Source organism: Neomonachus schauinslandi, chromosome 1, assembly GCF_002201575.2.
Source record: "Neomonachus schauinslandi chromosome 1, ASM220157v2, whole genome shotgun sequence".
NCBI lineage: Eukaryota > Metazoa > Chordata > Mammalia > Carnivora > Phocidae > Neomonachus > Neomonachus schauinslandi.
Genome location: NC_058403.1, coordinates 169,374,499 through 169,399,209, shown reverse-complemented (window position 1 = coordinate 169,399,209; position 24,711 = coordinate 169,374,499). Strand labels below are relative to the sequence as shown.

Sequence of the window (24,711 nt, the reverse complement as noted above, 5' to 3'; positions counted from 1 at the left end):
CAAACTGTGGAAAGAGCCAAGATGTCCATCGACAGATGAATGGATAAAGAAGAGGTGGTATATATATACAATGGAATATTATGCAGCCATCAAAAGGAATGAGATCTTGCCATTTGCAATGACGTGGATGGAACTGGAGGGTATTATGTTGAGTGAAATGTCAAACAGAGAAAGACATGTATCATATGATCTCACTGATATGAGGAATTCTTAATTGCAGGAAACAAACTGAGGGTTGCTGGAGTGGGGGTGGGGTGGGAGGGATGGGGTGACTGGGTGATAGACACTGGGGAGGGTATGTGCTATGGTGAGCGCTGTGAATTGTGTGAGACTGTTGAATTTCAGATCTGTACCTCTGAAACAAATAATGCAATACATGTTAAGAAAAAAAAAGAAGAAGAAGAAGAAGAAGAAGAAGGTAGCGGGAGGGAAAGAATGAAGCGGGGGAAATCGGAGGGGTAGACGAACCATGAGAGACGATGGACTCTGAAAAACAAACTGAGGGTTCTAGAGGGGAGAGGGGTGGGAGGATGGGTTAGCCTGGTGGTGGGTATTGAGGAGGGCACATTCTGCATGGAGCACTGGGTGTTATGCACAAACAATGAATCATGGAACACTTCATCTAAAACTAATGATGTAATGTATGGGGATTAACATAAGAATAAAAAATTTTTTTTTTAAATTAATTAATTAATTAAAAAATCCCTCTTGCTTGGCATGCAAATGCTTCATGTATGAAATATTATTTTTGTTCATGATCTCCATTATGTAAATTGCACTTAGCCACATCTGGCTGGTGTTAACATAAAAGAGGTGAAGGATGTTGAATGTTCAAGACCCTTGAAGAGATTTAGATGGTAAGTAATTTCATTAGGGCACTAATGACCATAAAACCTAGTTGTTATTGATTTGTCCTCCATGGAGAGATCTACTTTTCTGCCTCATCTCAATTATTATGGTTCATAATACAGAGATCATTTCAACACTGAGTTGCTAATGCATGGCCCTATAATAATCTGTTTTAGCTCCATCTTTGTATTGACATATAACTAAATCCAGACACTATCACCAAGTAGTTATCAAAGGAAATGGTGGAGATAATCACTTACTTTTCAGTGAGATGCAAACTTAACCTTCACCTTCTACTGTGTTTTATGGTAGTACATCTCTGGCTCCCCTGAGCTCTTTCATTTTCTCTCTATGCCTCTTGAGATCTTAAGTCTTCTACACTAGACCTTCATGAGAAAAACATCCAACTTCTCTATAACTTCACTCCCAACTGGCATTAAAATATATTTCCTCTCCATTATAACAATTTGAACATTCCACAATCTAAATTGTGTCCCCTTAAACCTAAAACTCTACAGAAAACTTTTAAGGTGCATGTTAGTCCTAGATAGATAAGATTGTACTGCAATTTATCTAAATTGTATTTTATTTAGAAATAGCCTTTTTATTTAGTCTACCTTTCTAAGAGATAACTTTAATTTTGTTCCAAATGCCTCCTGGCTATTTTCACCCTAAAAACCACATCACCATAGGGTCAAAGGGATGCAGTGGTTTCTCGGATCCAGAATGAGCTATGGCTGTACAAGAATATACCATAGCCTTCTGCAGAGGAACAAATCCACCATAAACTGGCCCAGCAGGGAGAAAACTGGAGGAAAGTGTGCTCTAACCTCTCTCTTCCCACCCTCTAATCACACAAATGGAAACTCAACCCACTTTCAAAGTGAGCTCTTGCTCTTCCATGCTGCTATCTCGTTTTGGCAACCACTATCATCAAAGTCAAACAGGCTAAACACCTTGATATTATTTTTTTTCTCTTCCCTCCCCCATTTCTACATCTAGTCAAGTGTAATATCTAAGAGTTACCTCTCCACTTGTAAGTTTCCATTGTTTCCTAAATATGACCCTTCTCTGTTCTTATTGCCAAAATCCCAGTTCCATTACCTCTTATTTAGCTTATTGTGAGTGCTTCTTAATGGGTGTGCCTATATCCATCATGTTCCCTCTCCAGTCTGTCTTACACATAGCTGATGGATAAATTTTTCTAAATTATAGAAATGAGCCCATAGCTCCCATTACAAGACATTTAGTGGTCTCCACTTGCTGTGGGATTGTGCTGGATATTTTCTGTACCCTTCCAGAGCCATCCTGCCCTTCTCCACTTTTCTTTGTAATCTGGGCATCAGACTCGATTGGACTGCATCAGTGGGGTCCTTTGCCGTCTGGCTTCTTGTTGGCTTTTGCTTCTTGCAGCAGTTAGCTCAGGGGTGTTTGGCCATTGTCTGTGAATCTACCTTAACCTTGTCCATGCCTTGTAAATGGTCCCTTTTTAAAACTTGCTTTAGTCACTTTTTGAATGTACCATCTGTTTTCTGCTAGGTCTTGAACAGGGATAATGAATGAAAAAAAAAAAAACTCCTTAGTGAAGCATTAAAGGCCTTCCATATCTAGGTACCATCCAACCTTTTTTTTTTTTTTAAGATTTTATTTATTTATTTGTCAGGGGGAAAGAGAGAGAGCACAAGCAGGGGGAGTGGCAGGCAGAGAGAGAGAGGGAGAAGCAGGCTCCCTGCTGAGCAGGGAGGACTAGATCCCAGGACCCTGGGATCATGACCCAAGCCAAAGGCAGACGCTTAACGAACTGAGCCACCCAGGCATTGCCCCATCCAACCTTTCTGTCTTGATTTCCATTCCTAGCTTGGCAGATCTTAAATCCCATTAAAAATGAAATAGTTCCTGCTCCATGTACCTATTCAAGCTCCTCTGTGTGGTGTGCTGGTAAATATTTAACAGCCAGCTCTCCAAAAACATAAAGCCCTCATTTGTAATGTTCACCAATTTCTGGGGTGTAAATACACCCAGAAGCTACTGACATGATGTTTCTAAACTTGGATTTAGAAAGAAATGCTGACAGTTGACTCAGGACACCACTGCTTTGCATACAACTTCCCCTTCACCAAGAATGCCCTGTTTCCTGCCCCATGATCCCCAGGACCTTAAAGAGAACACCTGCTCAGTAAGCCATTCTGATTGATTTTTTTTTTTTTAAGATTTTATTTATTCATTTGAGACACAGAGATACAGAGAGAGAGAGAGAGAGAGAAAGCATGAGCAGGGAGAGAGGCAGAGGCAGAGGGAGAAGCAGGCTCCTCGCTGAGCCAGGAGCCCGATGTGGGGCTCGATCCCAGGACCCTGGGATCATGACCTGAGCCGAAGGCAGAGGCTTAACCATCTGAGCCACCCAGGCGCCCCATTCTGATTGATTTCTATCACTCCTGTGGGCATTTGGAATGGTACTGAATTACCAGCCACATGCTGATGGTAATACTTCTTAACCCAGAATTTTCTCTTGAGTGCTAACATGGGTGCTAGTTAGATTTTAGAGACTTAAAAGCCCTGAAGCAAATAGAAGCTACACATTTTATGCCAAGTTACTGAAGCTTACTACTTAAAGTTGCTTAATTCTCCAAGAAAATGAATCTCATTTGCTGGGCTTGTTTTCAAATATGGTCTTCATTATCCTCATTTAAATATCATTTAAAGTAATAAAACACCATTAAAATATAGTTCCTCTCCATTATAACAATTTGAATATTCCACAATTTAAATTGTGTCCCCTTAAACCTAAAACTCTACAGAAAACTTTTAAGGTGCATGTTAGTCCTAGATAGGTAAGATTGCACTGCAATTTATCTAAATTTTATTTTATTTAAAAATAGCCTTTTTATTTAGTCTACCTTTCTAAGAGATAACTTTAATTTTGTTTCACTAACAAAAATGATTCCTATATTTAAAGTTTAAAAAATAACTGCAATTTTTATTAGGCAACTAGGAGTAAATAATAAAGATGATCTTTTAATAGCATTGCATTATTTTATGTTTTAATGGCTATAAATGACAATATGGATATTCAACTAAAATTATTCTTTTTACTTTCAATTTAACAAAACACGTGAGTTAAAGAAAGACTATAGAAAGCACTATGATTTATAATGCCTACTGGCATTTTAATGTTCTTAGCTGTTCCTTTGCACCATTTGATTACACAAAGCCTAAACTGTGTAATTAAGGACCATCCCACTAATGTGCTCTGGTGGATTTATGGTATCCAGGTCATCAAGGATCTGAGCACTCTGAGTATTGGACCATTAGTTTCAAATGCATATTAACGTAGGGGAACACACTGGCATCAGAAGAACCTATAATAAGAAACAATTTCAAATTCAGGGAGGTAACTTTCACCTGATTTTCATTTACCAAAACAATTTTAAAACCTGGTTACCAGAAATTCTAATTAACTAGAATTTTTTTCCTCTGGAGTGCACTTTTAGGAGAAAAGGGAAAATTGGAAGAAAATAAGTTAATAACCAAAACTTTACATTTGGGAAAATAAGATTTCCAATATGAGTTCATTATCAGGGCTTGAAGAAAAATGTCTTTAAAACACCTAAAGCATAACTATCCTTATCAAAAACAAGAAAGTGGGTATTAAAGATTGAAACCAAAAGCTTTCTAGGAAACCTTCAGCAACCCAGAAAATAAAATTTGCAAATTCCCTTAATCTTCTGGCTAACCCAGGTTTTACTCTACAAGTTAGTTTTCTTGTGTGTACATAAGAGAATGCTGTATGCACTCACAATCTTTCTGGAAATCCAGTAAGACGATCTAAGCAGGTGGTATCACAGAAAAGGCCTGACTTCAGAACACAACAAACTTGAATTTAATCTCAGCTCTTTGACCAGTTAGCTGTGAGAATTCTGATAGGTCACTTAATCTCTGAGCCCTGAAGTCATTTATAAAACAAGAATAACCACATCTGCCTCCATTGGGTGCTGTGAGAACGAACATAAAGCACTTTCCATGGCGCGGCCCCTTTTGTTCTGTATCCTCTCTATCCCTGTCCTTTGGCCGTTGGGACGCTTCCTTAGAAAGCTACTGCAGCCCCCAGCCTTCAGAGAGGTTTGAACAGGCAGGCACATTTTACTATATTCATTCTCCTGATGATGAAGAAAATCAAGTTCTTTAACTCCTTTATTAGAACAGTCATAAAAACATAACAGAAAAAGAACTTGGTTTATTTTAAGGGTTCAGGGGCAGATGGCCTTATTTTGCTTCTTTAAAAGAGATGGCATTCTGTAGAAATACAATGTGCTTGAGGTCTATCAAGTTGAAGGACAAGTACTGTCATTTACCCAAACAGGGCTGTCTTTAACCTTGAGTAGCAGGAGCTTTAATGCTAAATGTATGTACACTTCCATATATTAGTCTCCACATGTTAAAGGAACATTTTAATGTGAAGGGATATGTTTTTGACATTTTCTGTCTACAGTTTTAGTCTCCTAATTGGCAAATTCTAAGCAGTCAGACTCTTTAGAGAAATATAGATCTGAGCTAAAAATATAGGCTCCCATCTTAACGACATTGGATACTTCATGTTTTTAAGTAAAAATTTTGTTTAAATGTCAGATAGTTAATAAAGATTACTAGTGGATTAAAAAATATAACAAAATAGGTATAGAACTCATTTTGAGCAAAGAAAAATGCAGTAAATAATCTGGAAAGGATGTGAAAATGTTTGTCATTTTCTTGATGAGAAGTTATTTTCACTATTACGAACTAAACTTTAATTTGGTCTGGGAGCAAAAGCAAATCTGATACAGTCTAATGGAATTGCTTTACTTGGTTAGCATCCAAAAATCTATGGTATTGGTATTAACAGCCTACATATTGGCACTTTCAGGACCAACTATGATAAGTCTGCTATTTCACTGGTCTATCTGAAGTTTTGAATGTATAATCAGGAGCCATTGTAGCAACTGGCTCCTTATGCAACAGTTGTTAATGTGGAATGGTAAAAATCTATGTCTGCAGTGAAAATACTAAGCAATATACTGTGAAGTACTTAAAAAGAAGTGATGAAACTGAGCCTTCTAGGCATATAAGGCTGCCAAACTGAAGATTTTACATTTATTTAACGTTTAATTATGTCAGTAATTGCAAAGCAATTATTTCATATAGACATATTATGGGAGGAGAATTAAAATAATTTGTAAAAGAATAAAAGTAATTGATTTCATGGTAGTTTTTATATCACTACACTTGCTGATACTAAAAAGGAGCAATAAAAATAGCCCAGTTGGTTCATGTTTTGTTCTGTTTAGCCTTCTGTCAGTTTCTCAATTCAATAATGTTAAATTGCTACTTTATGATTCCAGCGATGCAAATAGCTAATTTCTTATAAAGAAAGAAAAAAAAACCCAAACTTTCTTGATCCTACAAGTGATTTAAACAGAAAAAAACCTGGGTGTTTTTTTTGGTCCTACTTTGCCCGTCACAGAATTTTCAGTTTTTTAAAAGGGATTTAAAAGACCACAGATTCAAGTGTATCTGGTAAATGACTTTTAAAATACTGGCATATGACTTTTAAAAAGTGTATCTGGCATATGACTTTCAAAATATTGAAGGAAAAATTATTTTGGCATAGAGCTGAGATAGTTCATAAAAAGTGTTAGTCTTGCTTCCTAGGTCCTAGAAGAAGCTGCAAAGATCATTAAGTTTACCACTGCTTTTAAAATTAAGAAATGGGTATCTGACCATCCATAAGATTACAGGCAACAGTAGAAAACATCTCCTTTCATAATCCATTCTTATGTGTAGTAGGTATGCAGTGGGGAGAAGGAGGGTGAGGAGAGGCAGCATATTAAGTATTTAATAAAATAAGTACTCATATAAAAATAATTAGGAGAGTAGTTGATGCACATAGAGCACTGTATTAATTTCCTAGGACTGCTGCAACAAAATACCAAAAATCGGTTGGCTTAGCAGAAATTTCTTGTTTCACAATTCAAAGATTTTAAATTCCATGTCTCATTCACACCAGCCACATTTCAAGTACTCAGTACTTAGGAGCTACCCAGTCAGGGAGGGCCAACACAGGACACGTCCGTCGTTGCCGAGAGCTAGTGATGACAGCCAGCACAGGTGGCGACTCTCTGCTCTTCTTCCCAAGGGTCCACATATCTACTCACTCATTCCTCCCTTCTGACATGTTATCTGCTTTTACAGAGTCACTTGTACATTTGTCTTCTCTCCCCACAGGATTATAAATTCTTTAAGGGTGGGGTCTGGTCTTTCTGGCCCTGTGACACGGTAAACACCCAATCAGTGTTTAGTTACTCTAATGAAATTAGGTACCAGTTGTTTGGATCTCTTTTGCATTTAGTCTGAGTCTAGATTTCATTGAAGTCTGGAGAAAAGAATGAATCAGAGTAGGTTTTTCCTAAACCACAAGGATTAGGATGTATGGGGAGCAGATATGTGCTAAATGGCAAGGGTTTTTATTTGTTTTTATATCAGCCCAAGTGTAGAAGAGACCCAGCAGGACTGTATTTGCAAGCTTAAAATTATTGTTATATTTGGGTACCTGGAAAGCACATTTTAATTGATTCAGTTATTTATTTATTGAGTGCCCACAAGGTAGATGGCAGGCTAGTGCCTGGCCCTGGATGACTCACTGTGAACAAAACAGAAACAGGGTCCCTGCCCTGTGATACTCATTCTAGTTCTAACAGATTAAAATATTGGCAAGGACTCCCCCTGCCCAGACAGGCTGGGATGGGAGGAGCATGATTGGGCTCTGGCCTCAGATGCCAGCATTCACATAGAACCTCCACCACTCTCCTGGTTCCAAGACCTTGACCGGATTGCTTCATCATAACTGAGTCTCCATTTCATCATTGGTAAAAAGAGGGGGGAAAATGGTTCCCACCTCATGTGGTTGTAAGCATTAAATAAAATAATTTGTGTGAAGTGCTTAGTGCTGTGCATGCTGCATAGTAAGAGCTAAGTGCTATTAGTAAGTACTAACCGCTATTATTCTTATGACTACTACTCAGCCAGGATGACCCTGCAATAAACGTTAGATGTAAATAATGGGAAGTGTTTATATGGCTAGAAAATTCCTCATTATTTGGAAAGGATGTTTCCGGTCTTTTTTTTTGTCCTAACAATTTAATTCCCTTTGCTTATGTTTATATTTTGCACCAGGAGTAACTAAGATTGAAATGTGCTGCTAGATGCCCATCTCTTGCTTTACTTTTTGTTTCTTTGGTGCAGGGTTTTATTCATTTGGGACACTTCTTTCCAAGGCAGTAACAGAAATGCTTTGAGTGTCATTCGACCTCTCTTAGAGATGTATATACTTTTTAACATAGTGGCAAAGGAGAATCCTTTAAAGAGGTTTACCATTAAACTGCAAAATTGAAATTCTAAGTAACTAGCGTGCAAAGATTTAATTAGCATGGTCTCATTAATATAAATGTGTGACTTTTTTCTTCCAAAAATGACATTGCCTTTGAAAACATATACTGGAAATGAGTTGGAAAAGAGGAGCGATTGAACTTTGAAGGCAATCATGTGATACTTGGGGGGGTTGGCAGTTTGAGATTTTTTTGAGCCCTGCCCATTGTTTGTCTGATGGAGGACACCTGCTTATGTACCTGAATATCATATTAAAATAAAATAAAATGAAAATCTTGGACCTACCAGATTCTCCTGTAAAATTCATTGCAAACCAAACTGCAGAAATATTCCTGTGCCTTTGCTTTAAAACCTTTCTCGTATTCTAGAAATCTCATATCCTAGAAATCTATTATATCATTACCTGAGGGACAGAGGATTTCTCAGTAGTAACCAAGCTATTTGGCAAAGAGATGAACCATCCCTAGGCCTTCACTGTGATTTGTTGAGCTCCAGTCAAAGACTCTACATTGCTTTCAAGAGCTATAAGCGTTCCCAGCCACCTGGATCTATACTTCTGATACTTCATTGACAGTCCCATTCATCTATTTCAAAATTGAAGGTTCTTTGGGATGACCATGTGACATTTAGGAAATAGTGTTTAGGGCATGGGCTTTGGAGCCAGGCTATCTCTGAATCCTGCTCTATCACTGTCTAGCTACATGTCTTGGGCAAGTTACTCACTATCTCTATGCATGGTTTCCTCAATGTGAAAAGGGATAGTCATACTGCTTACCTCCCAGGGATGTTATGAAGAAAAAATAAGGCACCAAATGAGGGTTGGGTTTAAAGGGAAGGTAGGAAGGGAAGGAGGGAGGGGAGGGGAGAGAAAGAACAAAAGGAAGGAAGGAAGGGAAGGATATCTGTTCCAGATAATTTTCAAGAAAACCATTAATTTTCTTGTTGGAAGAGCAAATATTAACTTGGTTTTTTTTAGCACTTGACTCTAATTTTCTAAGTTGAGAACTCCAAAGGAAATTTATGATTGTTGAGACGCTACTCTGTACCAGCCACTTCTCAAACCTTGTCCTCTCATGAGGAAGATCTAGAGCTATCTCCTAACAGATAAGGAAATCAAGACCCAGGGAGGTAGACAATTTATCCAAAGCACCATAGGTAGTGTCAGGATATGGACTTAGCTCTGTCTGCCTCTTGAGACCATGCCTTTTCTTAAAAAAAAAAAAATACTAAACAGTGTTGTTTTCTTTTTAAAAGCCAAGACCAAATGTTTTGCTCCCAGCCATAAGGAGTGCTGTTTACATGGGTGCATTTAAAAGTAGAAACCCGGAAAAGAATCATCAAATGCCTAAAATTCTGGAGCTGGAGAAGCACTAAGACATCATCTAGGTTTAGCCTAACCTCAACATTTACAGGTAGGGCAGATAGCCTGCATGATCTGAGTTGGCGGCAAAACAAGAGAGGTAAGGACCCGCTAACTGGTGGTCCAGTGCTTCAGTCTCTGTACCACACTACCTCTCAAACCACCTGAAAACCAGACAGGGATTCTGAGCTAGATAGCTTTAGGGCATGGGCCCTATGTCCTTGACTTGCTATCTTATTTGAGATCTTGAACAAGTGACAACTTCTCTGTGAAAAACAGGGATGATATACTTTACACCATACACATGTAGTCATTCACTATAACGGTTAATAATAGTAAGTCTTTTGGGGCGCCTGGGTGGGTCAGATGGTTAAGCGTCTGCCTTCGGCTCAGGTCATGATCCCAGGGTCCTGGGATCGAGCCCCTCATTGGGCTCCCTGCTCCGCGGGAAGCCTGCTTCTCCCTTTCCCACTCCCCCTGCTTGTGTTCCCTCTCTCTCTGTGTCTCCCTCTGTCAAATAAATAAATAAAATCTTAAAAAAAATAGTAAGTCTTTTATTCAATTAAGTCTGTTATTAAAGTTAGCTATATTCCTAGTATTATATTATTTATAAGGTCTCTTCTATCTTGAATGCCCATTTCCAACTCCTACTAATTGTTCAAATCCACTTTACATTTCCACATTTGAATTTCTGTGCCCTCACAGAGTTTGCAACACATTATCCATTGTCAAATTAAGAGAAGTTTAATTTATACATTCTAAAAATTAAACTTGGGATTTGGCCATGTTTATGTAGAATAGATCAACTATGATCAATTCACTGCCACATTAAAAAAAAAAAATCAATGAACATGGTTAAGCTGACCTGACTTAATTTTTTGGAATAAGTTGGCCATCAGGATGATCGACTGAGCTGTCTACCCTATCCCTGATCTACCTAATCAAGGTCAAGATAGTGGTTATTAAATAAGCCATTTTACTCCCTAAACTGAATGATGTTTTCTTAGGCTTCTAATAAAGGGTGATTGATTAATAGAGCACTAGAGGCTAACATCCTTCAAAGAGTTTTAGTTCCTGCCCAAGTGATCAAGAATATAAATTTCAACTAACCCTACACTAAGTGAAGCAGTGTGGGGTTCTATAGTGTAAAGGATCATATGTTTGGAGAGTAGGATGGAGTCAAGTTTGGCTTCCAAATATCTAACGTCACCTCCCTGAGGTGTCCTCTATAAAATGAGAAGTTGTTTTAGATGTGCTAGGTGATCTCTGAGGCCTTTTCCAACTTTCACAATTTGTATTTCTCATACTTCACAGGGAGGTCAGCTTGTTTGCCTTTGATCAGTTGAAGCCAAATGAGAATCTGAAGTAGATGTTATTCCCAAAGGCTCTTCCATAAGCACCTTTCCCACCATGCCAAGCCACTTACTTGGATTTGGATTTATGCCAGCTGGCTGTGTCTGGGCTTTTTGCTTTTCATTTTTCTTTCTTTCTTTTTTTAAAGTTTCTTTTGTAATTCTTCAGTCCATCTAGTCTAGCCTTGCCATTTACCGTGCCTTGCCAACCCTCCTGCAAGGGCTAATGTGCTGTCCATGCCCAGATCCTCTTAGAAGCTGAATGAACTGTAACCCCAGCTTCTATGCTCAGTTTGGAGACCAGCTGCACCTCTGGGTTTCTCCCAGAGATGTTGACCTACACTGCACCTGCAGTGTGATGGATTTGCCCTGGACCGAAAGGGGAAGGAAAATGAGGCGGAATCAAAAGATCACTTGTGTTTACCCTCTCCTTTGCACAGTAGTGCATTTATACCACCCAAGTATACCAGAGAATTTTTGAGACTTTATTAATTAATAATAATAATAATAAATACAAGAAGAAGAAGGAGAAAAAGAAGAAACCAAAATAAAACTAGAGAACGGACAATCAAATTTTTCTCTGGGAACCAGGAAAACCATAAGCATTTAAAGTGATCAGATTAGGAAATGCTGAATTAGGGATCAAGGCATTTGGGTTTTATTTCATTTCTCTGCCAAGTAACTGGGTCATCTTGGATCACCTAGGGGACCTGGAAGGTTCTGCCTGCCTTTAAAAGTAGGTCTTCCAAAAGAAAAGTGTGTAAAATGAATTTTTTGTAAATGCAACACTTTTTTTAAACCACTAAAATTTTCTTCAGAGCAAAGATTCACACTATGATATAATGAGTCTCTAATTATAGGCTTTTACATATGGAGTATTTGCCAATAGTTTAAAATTGATATTTAATCATCTACTTATCAAATACATTAGCTCAGCATTATAGCTGATATGATTATTATTATATTTATATATAATTCAGAGGTTACAAACTGGCCACAGGCCATAAAAGGCCTTGGAAAGCATATGGTTTTTGTCTGGCCTACACAGTTAACATTTTTGGACACTTTGGGAGCCCATGCACACTCCAGCTTTTTACATGATTGTATTAGATTCAGCTGACTTCACCTACCTAGCCCCTGAAAGCACTGGAGTTTGAGATTTTGGCATAATCAAGCTAGTTGCCTCCATAACAATTTAATAACAGAAAAGGAAGGGAAGAAGAGGATTGCCTCTCAGAAAATGGCTAGAAGTAGTTTTGCATGACACCCAGGAGAATGGGTTGAAAGATGACTTCCTGAGGTTCCTCTTAGCCTGGGAAGGAAGTTATGACTACCTTTAGTCTCAACCTACTTACTATAAGATAAATAAAATAGGACACAAAGTTACTAGACTTGCTCAAGATCACTTAGGAAGTTTGTGGTGAAGCCAAAATTAAGAATCCCTTCCCTGGTGTCCTCATTCTGTTGCTCGGCCCACTCAGACATGCTCCTGCACTGCTTGCTGATGAATAATGTGGGCTCTCAGGAACAGTTCCTTATGCAAAAGAGCCTCAGCAAGCTTCATTATGTCCTTGCAAGGGGATAGACTTTATTGTTTCCTTAATGCGTTACGGAGACTATTATAGCTCTTCCTCCCATACGAACTCTCCATCTGTGATCACTGACACACACTACAGGGTGTTTTGGTTTGGATAATGTGTGAAAAAGGAACATAATTTGAGGAAATGGTTGAAGAAAGAAATCTAAGATTCAGAAAGGTCCAGGGACCAGACAAAAGTCCAAGAAACTAATGTCTTTAAAAATAATCCATGCAGGGGTGCCTGGCTGGCCAAGTCAGTAGAGCATGTGACTTGATCTTGGGGTCAAGAGTTCAAGCTCCATGTTGGGGGAACAGATTACTTTAAAAAAATAATAAAAAAGTAAAAATAGCCCCTGCAGATTCAGTGTTCACAATGTACTTGCAAGATCTTATTTCCTTCCCAACGAAAATAAAATATACCCTCCAGAAAGAATTTGCTGCCATCTCTCTCTGTCTGGCTCTACCTACACTAGCCACCTATGTTGTTAAAAAAGCCTCGCCAGGCTTTTTTCAGAACTCATGGTTGCTAATACCACAACAGGTACCCTCTGCTGTTTTCAACTTGCTACTCCTTCCTTTCATACTCAACACCCATTAAAAAGACTAGATCCAGTGAGACATCAAACCTGTAAATAATAATACCTAACACCTCTTGGGCACTTGCTATGTGCTAGGCCTTCTGCCAAAAGCTTTACATTTAACATCTCATCCTAATTCTCTCACCACCTTTGCAAAATAGGTTTTATGATCTCCATTTTCTAAAAAAAAAAATTAACTGAGACTCAGAAAGAAAGCTTCAGTAACTTGCCCAAGGTCCCAGAACTGAATTTGAAACCAGGTTTGTCTCCAGAAGCCACACTTTTCACTCTAAACTCCTGTTTCCAAAAGCTGACAGCCAGGTACCTGGGTGGCTCAGTCAGTTGAGTGGCTGACTCTTGCTTTTGGTCACGATCTCACCAACTCTTGGTTTTGGCTAGAGTCATGGTCTCAGAGTCATGAGACCAAGCCCTGCATTGAGCCCGCATTGGGCTCCGCGCTCAGAGGGGAGTCTGCTTGAGATTCTCTCTCTCTCTCCCTCCCTCTGCATGCCCCCTACCCCGGATCTTGCACTCCCTCTCAAATAAATAATCTTAAAAAAAAAAAAAAGTATAGCCTTTTGAGCCTAACAATCAGCCACTTGTACCTGCAGCAGAAGTCAAGGTGGCCTTCAGCATAGGAAATTACTTCTGGGAGGTCAATCCAGTGAATGCAGTCTGGCCCCACCTTGCTCCCATGCCCCCACAACACAGTGGCTACAGGGAGAATTTGTATTGAGACACTGCATTTTTTTTTAAAGATTTTATTTATTTATTTGACAAAGAGAGACATAGTGAGAGAGGGAACTCAAGCAGGGGGAGTGAGAGAGGGAGAAGCAGGCTTCCTGCAGAGCAGGGAGCCCGATGTGGGGCTCGATCCCAGCACTCTGGGATCATGACCTGAGCTGAAGGCAGACGCCTAACGACTGAGCCACCCAGGCGCCCCGAGACACTGCATTTTTTAACCAGAAGGAAAGCTTCATTGAACAAAAATCCCATTGTCCCATTATTAAGCCATACCTAAAAGAAGATAAGCAAATTTGAATGCTGCATTAGCTCTGGATCTATTTGGGGACCAACAGACTAAAAAACTGATTTTCCTAAACACGTACGCAGTGAATTTGGCCAGTACGCATAAAAGCACATGTCCTAAGAAGGCATTTTTCTTCATTTTCGGGGAGGGGGGAGGGGGAGTCAGAAATTTAGTTCTTCACTGCTGTGACTACTATGTCTATGAAAGGATGCTAATTTCCAGGGTGGAGGTTTGTAGTCCATAATTTGCTTGCCTGCATAGGGTTTTAATTTAGCACAGTGCCATATTTGGTCTCTGAATTTCTAACACTTAATTCCAATAATACTGGTTGAAAATATGATGGAAATGGTAAAAAATAACCACAACTTTTTTCCAAACACCTGTCATGCCCAAAGGTCTTAAAGAGATTTGCTTTACCTCCCAATACTCCTGCAGGGTGAAAATGAAATTTAATAGCAAACTTGATGAGGTTCCAGAGATTCAAATAAGTATCTGAGGGCTCACTCGGTGCTGGACTCTTTCCCAGGCTCTTTAGTTATCATAATTTTCATATACGAAGTATGTATAATTAGCCTTAATTTAGGCACAGAAACAGAGAATTTCCATAGTTTATACAAGGTAATAAGTGAAGACGTCAGAATCTGAATACAGATCACTTGATCCCCCAAGACAGAATTCTTTCTACAAACTGAGAGCTATCTGGGTTTTAATATAATTAGAATTAACCTAATCATCATGTTATTGTGATTGCTTATTTCTTTCACCCAACTTCATAAGAACTTAATGCATAAGGATCCAACCCCAAGTCATACTAAATACTGTGATTTTGTTAAAATAACATCCCATCTCATATGATTCTATGGGAAAAATGGGGATCAGTGCCAAATTGACTGCTGGTGATGACCATGCAGTCCATTTCCTTTGGAATTTTATATTCAGAGCAGAGTGTCCTAAACATATCTTATTGGAAAAAGAAGCATCAAATGTAATTATATAATTGTTTGTGGGCCTGTTTGAAATGCATCCCTTGCCAATTCTGGGCCTTTAAAGATATGGGTTTTTATTTAAGGGATTGTTTCTTTAAACTGCCAGACTTGTTAATGGAACATCATTCTAGAAATTAGCAGGATATTTTCTTCTCACATTTGACCAACTTAGCCCAGTAAGCCCTAGAAGAAAGCAATTCCACTTTTCAAAAAAAAAAAAAAATCTACCAGCCATTTTTTATTTGTTGCAGAATTTAAGTTAATCAGTTGGTATGTATGTGATAAAAGTTGGCCTGAATTATAATGGATTCGTGTTTTTTTAATGATAAAAAAATAACATTAAACTTACCAGCTCCCATTTTTAAGTATACAATTCAGTAGTGTTGTACAACAGAGTTCTCTTTTTCATCTTGTAAAACTTAAATATCCATTAAGGACAAATTCCCCCCTCCCCTTCCCACAGCCCTTGGCAACTACCATTCTAATTTCTGTTTCTATAATTTTGACAACTTTAGATACTTCATATAAGTAGAATCATACAGTATTTGTTCTTTTGTGATGGGCTTATTTCATCTAGGATAATGTCCTGGAAGTTCATCCACATTGTAGATATGACAAGTTTTCCTTCTTTTTTAAGGTTGCATGATACTCCATTTTGTGTATATGCCACATTTTCTTTTTCCATTCATCCACTTATACACATATGGGTTGTTTTCATCTCTTAGCTGTTGTGAATAGTGCTGCATTGAACACTGGTGTGGAAATATCTCTTCAAGATCTTGCTTTGAATTTTTTTGGATATATACCCAGAAGTGGGATTGCTGGATCATATGGTAATTCTATTTTTAATTTATTTCAGAACCCCCATACTATATTCCATAGTGGAGGCATCATTTTACATTCCCACCACTTGTTACTTTCTGTTCTTTTGATGGTAGTCATCCTCATGGGTGTGAGGTCATATCCCATTATGGTTTTGATTTATATTTCCCTATGATTAGTGATGTTAAGCATCTTTTCATATGCTTATTGTCCACTCATATATCTTTGGAGAACTATTTAAATCTTTTGCATAACTTTTAATCAGATTATTTGTTTTGTTGTTATGGTAGTTGTTATAGGATTTCCTTATATATACTGGACATTAGTCCCTTATGAGATATATTATTTGCAAATATTTTCTCCCATTTAGTAGATTGTCTTTTCAACCTGTTGATTGTTTCCTTTGATGTGCAGAAGTTTTTAAGTTTGATTTAGTCACATTTGCTATTTTTGCTTTTATTGCCTGTGCTTTTGGTGTTCCAAGAAATCAATGTCAACTCCAATGTTCTGAAGCTTTTCCCCTATGTTTTCTCCTAGGAGTTTTCCAGTTTTAGGTCTTACATTTAGGTCTTTAATTCATTCTGAGTTAATTTTTGTATATGGTATAGGGTAAGGGTCCAACTTCATTCTTTTGCATGTGGATATACAACACCATTTGTTGAAGAGACTATCCTTTCCTCATTGTGTAGTCTTGGCACTTTCATCAAAGATCACTTGATCATATATGGGAGAGTTTATTTCTGTGCTCTCTCTTCCATTGGTCTATATGTCTCTCTTTATGCCAGTAACCCACCATCTTGATTACTGTTGCTTTATTTTATGTTTTGAACTCATGAAGTGTAAGGCCTCCAACTTTGTCCTTTTCCAGGACTGTTTTGGCTATTCAGGGTCCCTTGAGATTCCATATGAATTTCAAGGTTTTTTTAAAGATTTTATTTATTTATTTGACAGAGAGAGAGAGACAGCAGCAGAGGGAGAAGCAAACTCCTCCACTAAGCAGGGAGCCCGATGCGGGCCTCTATCCCCAGACCCCAGGATCATGACCTGAGCTGAAGGCAGACGCTTAACCAACTGAACCACCCAGGCACCCAAGATTTTTTTTTTCTATTTCTGCAAAAACTGTGATTGAGCTTTTGACAAGGATTGCAATGAATCTGTAGATCACTTTGGATAGTATGGACATTTTAACAATACAATTCATGAACATGGGATATATTTCTATATATTTGAATACTTTATTTCTTTTAGCAGTGTTTTGTAGTTTTCAGTGCACAAGTCTTTCACTTCCTTGGTTAAATTTATTCCCAAGTATTTTATTCCTTTGATGCTATTGTAAGTTGGATTATTAATTTCCTTTTTGGATTGGTCACTGTTAGTGTACAAAGACACAATTGATTTTATGTATTTTGTGTCTTGCAACTTTGTTGAAATTGTTTATTAGTTTTAACAGTTTAGGGTTTTTTGTGACATCTTTAGGGCTTTCTGCATGTCAGATCATACCATCTGCAAACAGAATTTTGCTTCTTCATTTCCAATTTGGATGCTTTATTTCTTTTTCTTGTCTAATTGTTCTGGCTAGGACTTCCAATACTGAGTTGAAAAGAAGTAGCTAGAGTGGGTATCCTTACATTATTCCTGATCATCGAGGAAAAGCTTATATTCTTTCATCACTGATTATGATTTTAGCTGTGGGTTTTTCATATATGGTTTTTTCTTTTATTCTTAGTTGAGTGTTTTTATCATGAAATGGTGTATAAACCTTTTAATAAACTGTTGAATTCAATCTGCTAGTATTTTGTGGAGGAGTTTTGCATCAGTGTTCATCAAGGACATTGGTCTATAGTTTTCTACTCTTGTTGTGATAATGGATTTACTTTTAAACACTGTTAGTGAATAACTTCTGAGACATGCCTTATGTTTCAAACATACAAAATGGTTTAAGCACTCTATGAAGCTTTGTTCTATGTATAATGTCATGTTCAAAAATTAGGCTGGAAAATATGCTAAAGAGAATTCAGAATGGCATACAACTAGAAACATTTTAAAACACCTCCTTTTGTGTCAAGGAAGTTTCATTCTCCACTCTCAAAGAGGTTGGGAGAGGAAAATGTCTTCCCTCTATGTCTGATATGGTGTCGAACATTCTCAACCTGTGTGGTTTGTTGGTTTGTTTAAAGAGGACTCACAGATCTGCACCTCTGAAATAAATAATGCAATATATGTTAAGAAAAAAAAAAAAGAAGAAGATAGGAGGGGAAGAATGAAGGGGGGGAATCGGAGGGGGAGACGAACCATGAGAGATGACGGACTCTGAGAAACAAACTGAGGGTTCTAGAGGGGAGGGGGGTGGGAGGATGGGTTAGCCTGGTGATGGGTATTAAAGGGGGCATGTTCTGCATGGAGTACTGGCTGTTATGCACAAACAATGAATCATGGGACACTACATCAAAAACTAATGATGTAATGTATGGTGATTAACATAACAATAAAAAATAAAATAAATAAATAAATAAAAATAAAGAGGAATGTGTATGTCAAACAGAAATTTGAGTATTGCAATCCAATTACCTCATCATATCTTTTAAACTAAAATGGAGGCATTACTCATGAAAATATCCAAAGCATAGCCCCATAAAAGATATTTTTCAATGGCAACAGATGGTTTTGGGAGTCTCACACAACTTTGACACATACTTACTTTTTGCTATGTTTCCTTAAATTCAGTCAAAACATAAATATTAGTGGAAATTCCATCTCAGAGTTATGAAAAGTAGATTTTTTTTTTGGTTTTCTATTTTGAATTAAAAGTAAGCAATAACATGTGGTAGAAATCTTCTTAATGGAAAATTTACTGTGGTCATTATACATGTTTTAGGATTATTCTAAATGGAAACAAAAAGAGTGGAATAAATTTGTGGAGGCAATAATATTTGGAAAATTATTATTCTCTGAAATATGTTTTTATTTTATGGAATTTCCAGATAAAAGTCAGAATCAGGTAGTTTTATAATGTTAAAAAGTTTTGTACGTACATAATATATGCTAAAATAGCCAGATTAGGTAGAGGAGAACACCAGTGTGTTTCCTCCCCACAAAGAATAGCAAGTATCCAGCATCAGCATTACGCAACACATTCATTTCCTTCTTCTTCCTTCAACTGCCAAATCTGGGTTGGGTGATTTTTTTTTTTAATACCATCTTGTTAGACCATAGCTTAATTTGCATATTTTGTATAACAACAACAGAAATGTAGGACTTCTCTTTCTACTAAAATATGACAAATACAGAACTTTTAGGACTGGCTACTTGGATTAGTTTGCTTCTTGGTCAATCACAAGGATAACTATGTTTTGCAAAGTACAAAGTAATAGCAGTAAATATGAATCAAAAGTTTGCTATGTGTTGGACACTAGATTTCAAGTACCTTATATGCTGTATTTCTTTGAATCCTTACAGTAATTTTATGAGGCCAAAGAAAACACTAGTCACTGAAGGTCCTTCAGGACTCAAAGCTGAAGTTCATTATAGAAAGATAAATGTAAGGAAATATATAACTCTACTTTTAATAGCTTAGGAAGTGACGGGCCTTGTTTTGAGAAAGCAAGATAGACAATGGATCCACAGTGGCTTTTTATACCTGATTGGAATCCAGGAAACTAGAACCATTAACTGCTAATATTATCTTTATAAGCAGATAAGCAATACATATTTGACCTCAGAAGACCTTATTAAAACCAACAGACAATGACTAAATAAAATCAACTGTCCCCAGCTTTCCTTCATTTACTTGTTCTCTAACAACCACTATTCAGCTAAAACTAATATGGATGAGAGATATAGTAAGATGACAATAGGGATGCCTGGGTGGTTCAGTCAGTTAAGTGTCTGACTCTTGATTTCAGCTCAGGTTGTGAGCCTGACGTGAGGCTCATACACTGGGCATGGAGCCTGCTTAAGATTTTCTCCCTCTCCCTCTGCCCCTCAATCTTAAAAAAAAAAAAAAAAAAAGGATGACAATAAATATAAATAACTTTTTGAGCTTTATAGAGATTCCTTTAATTCCCTTGATAATCCTAATGACTAACCCCATCTTATATAGTTGAAGAAGCTGAGGCTTAAAGATATTAAAGAATATATCCCCAAAAAAGAACATATCCAGTATATCCATGCTTTATAGCTACTAAGTGGCCAGTGACATTCCCATGAGATTGTTGAAATTAAACATGTGTAGGTATGTGTGTGTTTTTCATGAAGATCCGTGATAATAGTGGGGTAAAATCCTTTGACTATTTTATTCAGTCAAGATCAGCTGTGACTATTAGAATATAAGAAAAACTGACATTTTCTTTTTGTAGTTGTATTAAATTAATTTTTTGCATAAGAATAACTGAGCTAGAAAAGCATTGGCTGAATATATCTACAGAATATACCATTTGGAAAAGAAAAACTGCTGAAAACAAATAAAAACAATTATTAGTTAAAATATAAATAATTAAGGGTGCCTGAGTGGCTCAGTTGGTTAAGCATCTGCCTTTGGCTCAGGTCATGATCCCAGACTCCTGGGATCAAGCCCTACATCGGGCTCCCTGCTCCATGGGCAGCCTGCTTCTCCCTTCCCATTGCTTGTGTTCTCTCGTGCTCTCTCTCTCTTTCTCTCTCTCTCAAATAAATAAATAAAATCTTTTTTTTTAATCTTTTTTTTTTAAGATTTTATTTATTTATTTGACAGAGAGAGACACAGCGAGAGAGGGAACACAAGCAGGGGGAGTGAGAGAGGGAGAAGCAGGCTTCCCGCTGAGCAGGGAGCCCGATGCGGGGCTCGATCCCAGGACCCTGGGATCCTGACCTGAGCCGAAGGCAGACGCTTAACGACTGAGCCACCCAGGCGCCCCATAAATAAAATCTTTTAAAAAATAATAAAATAAAATATAAATATCTAAAAATGAACTTTGAGTCTCTTATAAACTGCGTTTCATGCTTTGCTTTTGACTTTTTGGAGCCTTGCAATTTTTAAAGCCAAGTTTGTTTTTTAAAAAATGACATCTGTATGTTTTTCTGAGTGTCCCTATTAAGTGTGAGTATGTGTGTGCATTTGACGATTTTACCCAATTAAATTGTAAGAGTGGTAACTATTTTTAGTGTAGTAACGAATATAGAAAACTATACTGTAACTTAAAAGCTTGTGTAGTTACTTTGAACATTCTGTTAATAGATTTGTGATTATGCCTTTTTAGTAGACAAAAGAAAATCTGTAATATAGAAAGTATATGGAAAAAAACATAACGTCTGTCCTAATCTAATTTTCAGGCACATCTCCAGACTTTGATTTGACGGAAGTGACTTATATCACAGAGCTGTGGGCATGCCTGGAATTGAGAGACACAGTTAAAAGACTCCCAGTTGCTTCCTGCCTTTTGAAAATTCCTGAAAACCATACCTTTGGACTCCGGAATTTTACACATCTCAACCAAGACTTTGCTTGAATGTTTACATTTTCTGCTTGCTGTCCTACATACCACTATCTAGTGTTCAACTTTTGTTAAAACTTAGGGGTGTCAGGAGTTGAGCTTGCTTGGCAAGCCAGCATGGCTAGGATGAGCTTTGTTTTAGCAGCTTGCCGACTGGTGCTGGGCTTGCTAATGACTTCATTAACTGGGTCTTCCCTACAAAATAGTGAGTGTCCACAACTTTGTGTATGTGAAATTAGGCCCTGGTTTACCCCGCAGTCAACATATAGAGAAGCCACTACTGTTGATTGCAATGATCTCCGCTTAACAAGGATTCCCAGCAACCTTTCTAGTGATACCCAAGTGCTTCTCTTACAGAGCAATAACATAGCAAAGACCATGGATGAGCTCCAGCAGCTTTTCAACCTGACTGAGCTAGATTTCTCCCAAAACAACTTTACAAATATTAAGGAGGTAGGGCTGGCAAACCTGACCCAGCTCACTACTCTACATTTGGAGGAAAATCAGATTACAGAAATGACTGATTACTGTCTGCAAGATCTCAGCAACCTTCAAGAACTCTATATCAACCATAACCAGATTAGCACTATTTCTGCTAATGCTTTTTCAGGCTTAAAAAATCTTTTAAGGCTTCATTTGAACTCCAATAAATTGAAAGTTATCGATAGCCGCTGGTTTGATTCAACACCCAACCTGGAAATTCTCATGATTGGGGAAAACCCCGTGATTGGAATTCTAGATATGAACTTTAAACCCCTCTCAAATTTGAGAAGCCTGGTTTTGGCAGGAATGTATCTCACTGATATTCCTGGAAATGCCTTGGTGGGCTTGGACAGCCTTGAAAGCTTGTCTTTTTATGATAACAAACTGGTCAAGGTTCCTCAGCTTGCCCTGCAAAAAGTTCCAAATTTAAAATTCTTAGACCTCAATAAAAACCCCATTCACAAAATCCAAGAAGGGGATTTCAAAAATATGCTTCGGCTAAAAGAACTGGGAATCAACAATATGGGGGAACTCGTTTCTGTGGATCGTTATGCCCTTGATAACTTGCCTGAACTCACAAAGTTAGAAGCCACCAATAACCCCAAATTATCTTATATCCACCGATTGGCTTTTCGAAGTGTTCCTGCCCTAGAAAGCTTGATGCTGAACAACAATGCCTTGAATGCTGTTTACCAAAAGACGGTAGAATCCCTTCCCAATCTTCGTGAGATCAGTATCCACAGCAATCCCCTGAGGTGTGATTGTGTCATCCACTGGATTAACTCCAACAAGACCAACATCCGCTTCATGGAGCCCTTGTCCATGTTTTGCGCCATGCCACCTGAATATAGAGGGCACCAGGTAAAGGAAGTTTTAATCCAGGATTCAAGTGAACAGTGCCTCCCAATGATATCTCATGACACATTCCCAAATCATTTAAACATGGATATTGGCACAACGGTTTTCCTAGACTGTCGGGCCATGGCTGAGCCAGAACCCGAAATTTACTGGGTCACTCCTCTTGGAAATAAGATAACTGTGGATACACTTTCAGATAAATACAAGCTAAGTAGTGAAGGTACTTTAGAAATATCTAACATACAAACTGAAGACTCAGGAAGATACACCTGTGTTGCCCAGAATGTTGAAGGGGCCGACACGCGTGTGGTAACAATTAAGGTTAATGGAACCCTTCTGGATGGTACCCAGGTGCTGAAAATATATGTCAAGCACACAGAATCTCATTCCATTTTAGTGTCCTGGAAAGTTAATTCCAATGTCATGACATCAAACTTAAAATGGTCATCTGCCACCATGAAGATTGACAATCCTCACATAACATATACTGCCAGGGTCCCAGTAGATGTTCATGAGTACAACCTAACACATCTGCAGCCTTCCACAGATTATGAAGTGTGTCTCACAGTGTCCAATATTCATCAGCAGACTCAAAAGTCATGTGTTAATGTCACAACTAAAAATGCCGCCTTTGCACTGGACATTTCTGATCAAGAAACAAGTACGGCCCTTGCTGCAGTAATGGGGTCCATGTTTGCCATCATTAGCCTTGTGTCCATTGCTGTGTACATTGCCAAAAGGTTTAAGAGGAAAAACTACCACCATTCATTAAAAAAGTATATGCAAAAAACTTCTTCAATCCCACTAAATGAGCTATACCCACCACTCATTAACCTCTGGGAAGGTGACAGTGAGAAAGACAAAGATGGTTCTGCAGACACCAAGCCAACCCAGGTTGACACATCCAGAAGCTATTACATGTGGTAACTCAGTGGATATTTCGCTTCTGGTAGTAAGGAGCACAAAGACGTTTTTGCTTTATTCTGCAAAAGTAACAAGTTGAAGACTTTTGTATTTTTGACTTTGCTAGTTTGTGGCAGAGTGGAGAGGACGGGTGGATATTTCAAATTTTTTTAGTATAGCGTATCGCAAGGGTTTGACACAGCTGGCAGCATCTCTAGGCTTCCAGTTTGTGTTTGGTTTTTATTCTTATCATTATTATGATTATGATTATTTTGTTTTAGTTGTTGTGCTAAACTCAATAATGCTGTTCTAACTACGATGCTCAATAAAATTATTAATGACAGGTTGGGGTTCCCCTGTGCTTTTACCAATAGCATGACCCCTTCTTCTGAAGCCATCAGTAGAAATTACCATGTCCTCCAAAAAGCTAACATACAGTGTGAAGCAGCATTGAACCTTTTGTAGCAATCTGGTCTACAGACTTTTAACTCAAGAAGCTTAAGGCTAGACTTGTTACCTTCCTTGAATGATGTTAGTTGACTGTACTGTAATGTTGTATCAACTGAATTGAATGTTTGCCTTTGAACAATGATTTTTCTTTTTTTTGTAATAGTTAAAGAGGCTAAGAATAAGCTAACAGGCAATAGAAATATGTATATCAGATTTTTTAATGTAACAAACTACATGTTAATTGTTACCTTATTCTTTTTATCTTTAGTAGACACTTTTAAAAGAAAAGACAATTTTGTTGTGTTTAACTCACCAACATGTGGTGTATAATGAAGACAGAACTATAATAAATTAGTTTTGTTCTGATTTTTTTAGAACACTTGCAATAATGTATCATTTATAGTTCTTGCTAGTTGCAGTGGTGATATATTTCACATCCCTAAAACAACCACCAAAATAAATCAACTAAAGCATGATGCTTTTTAAAACTAGGCCCTAAAAAGTTTTGAATTCTTTTTCTAAGGGAAGAAATATCTATTTTAGTGAAGATATTTTAAATGAAAAGGATTTCTAT

At 37.8% G+C, this 24,711-nt stretch overlaps 1 protein-coding gene across 1 annotated transcript; it reads left to right on the top strand.

Annotated features, from left to right (window-relative positions):
* The first annotated feature begins 21,560 nt into the window (after positions 1 to 21,560).
* Positions 21,561 to 23,711, top strand: LRRN1 (leucine rich repeat neuronal 1). The gene has a single exon (XM_021695117.1). It carries the CDS (start codon positions 21,561 to 21,563, stop codon positions 23,709 to 23,711), a length of 2,151 nt encoding a protein of 716 aa, XP_021550792.1.
* The last annotated feature ends 1,000 nt before the right edge of the window (positions 23,712 to 24,711 follow it).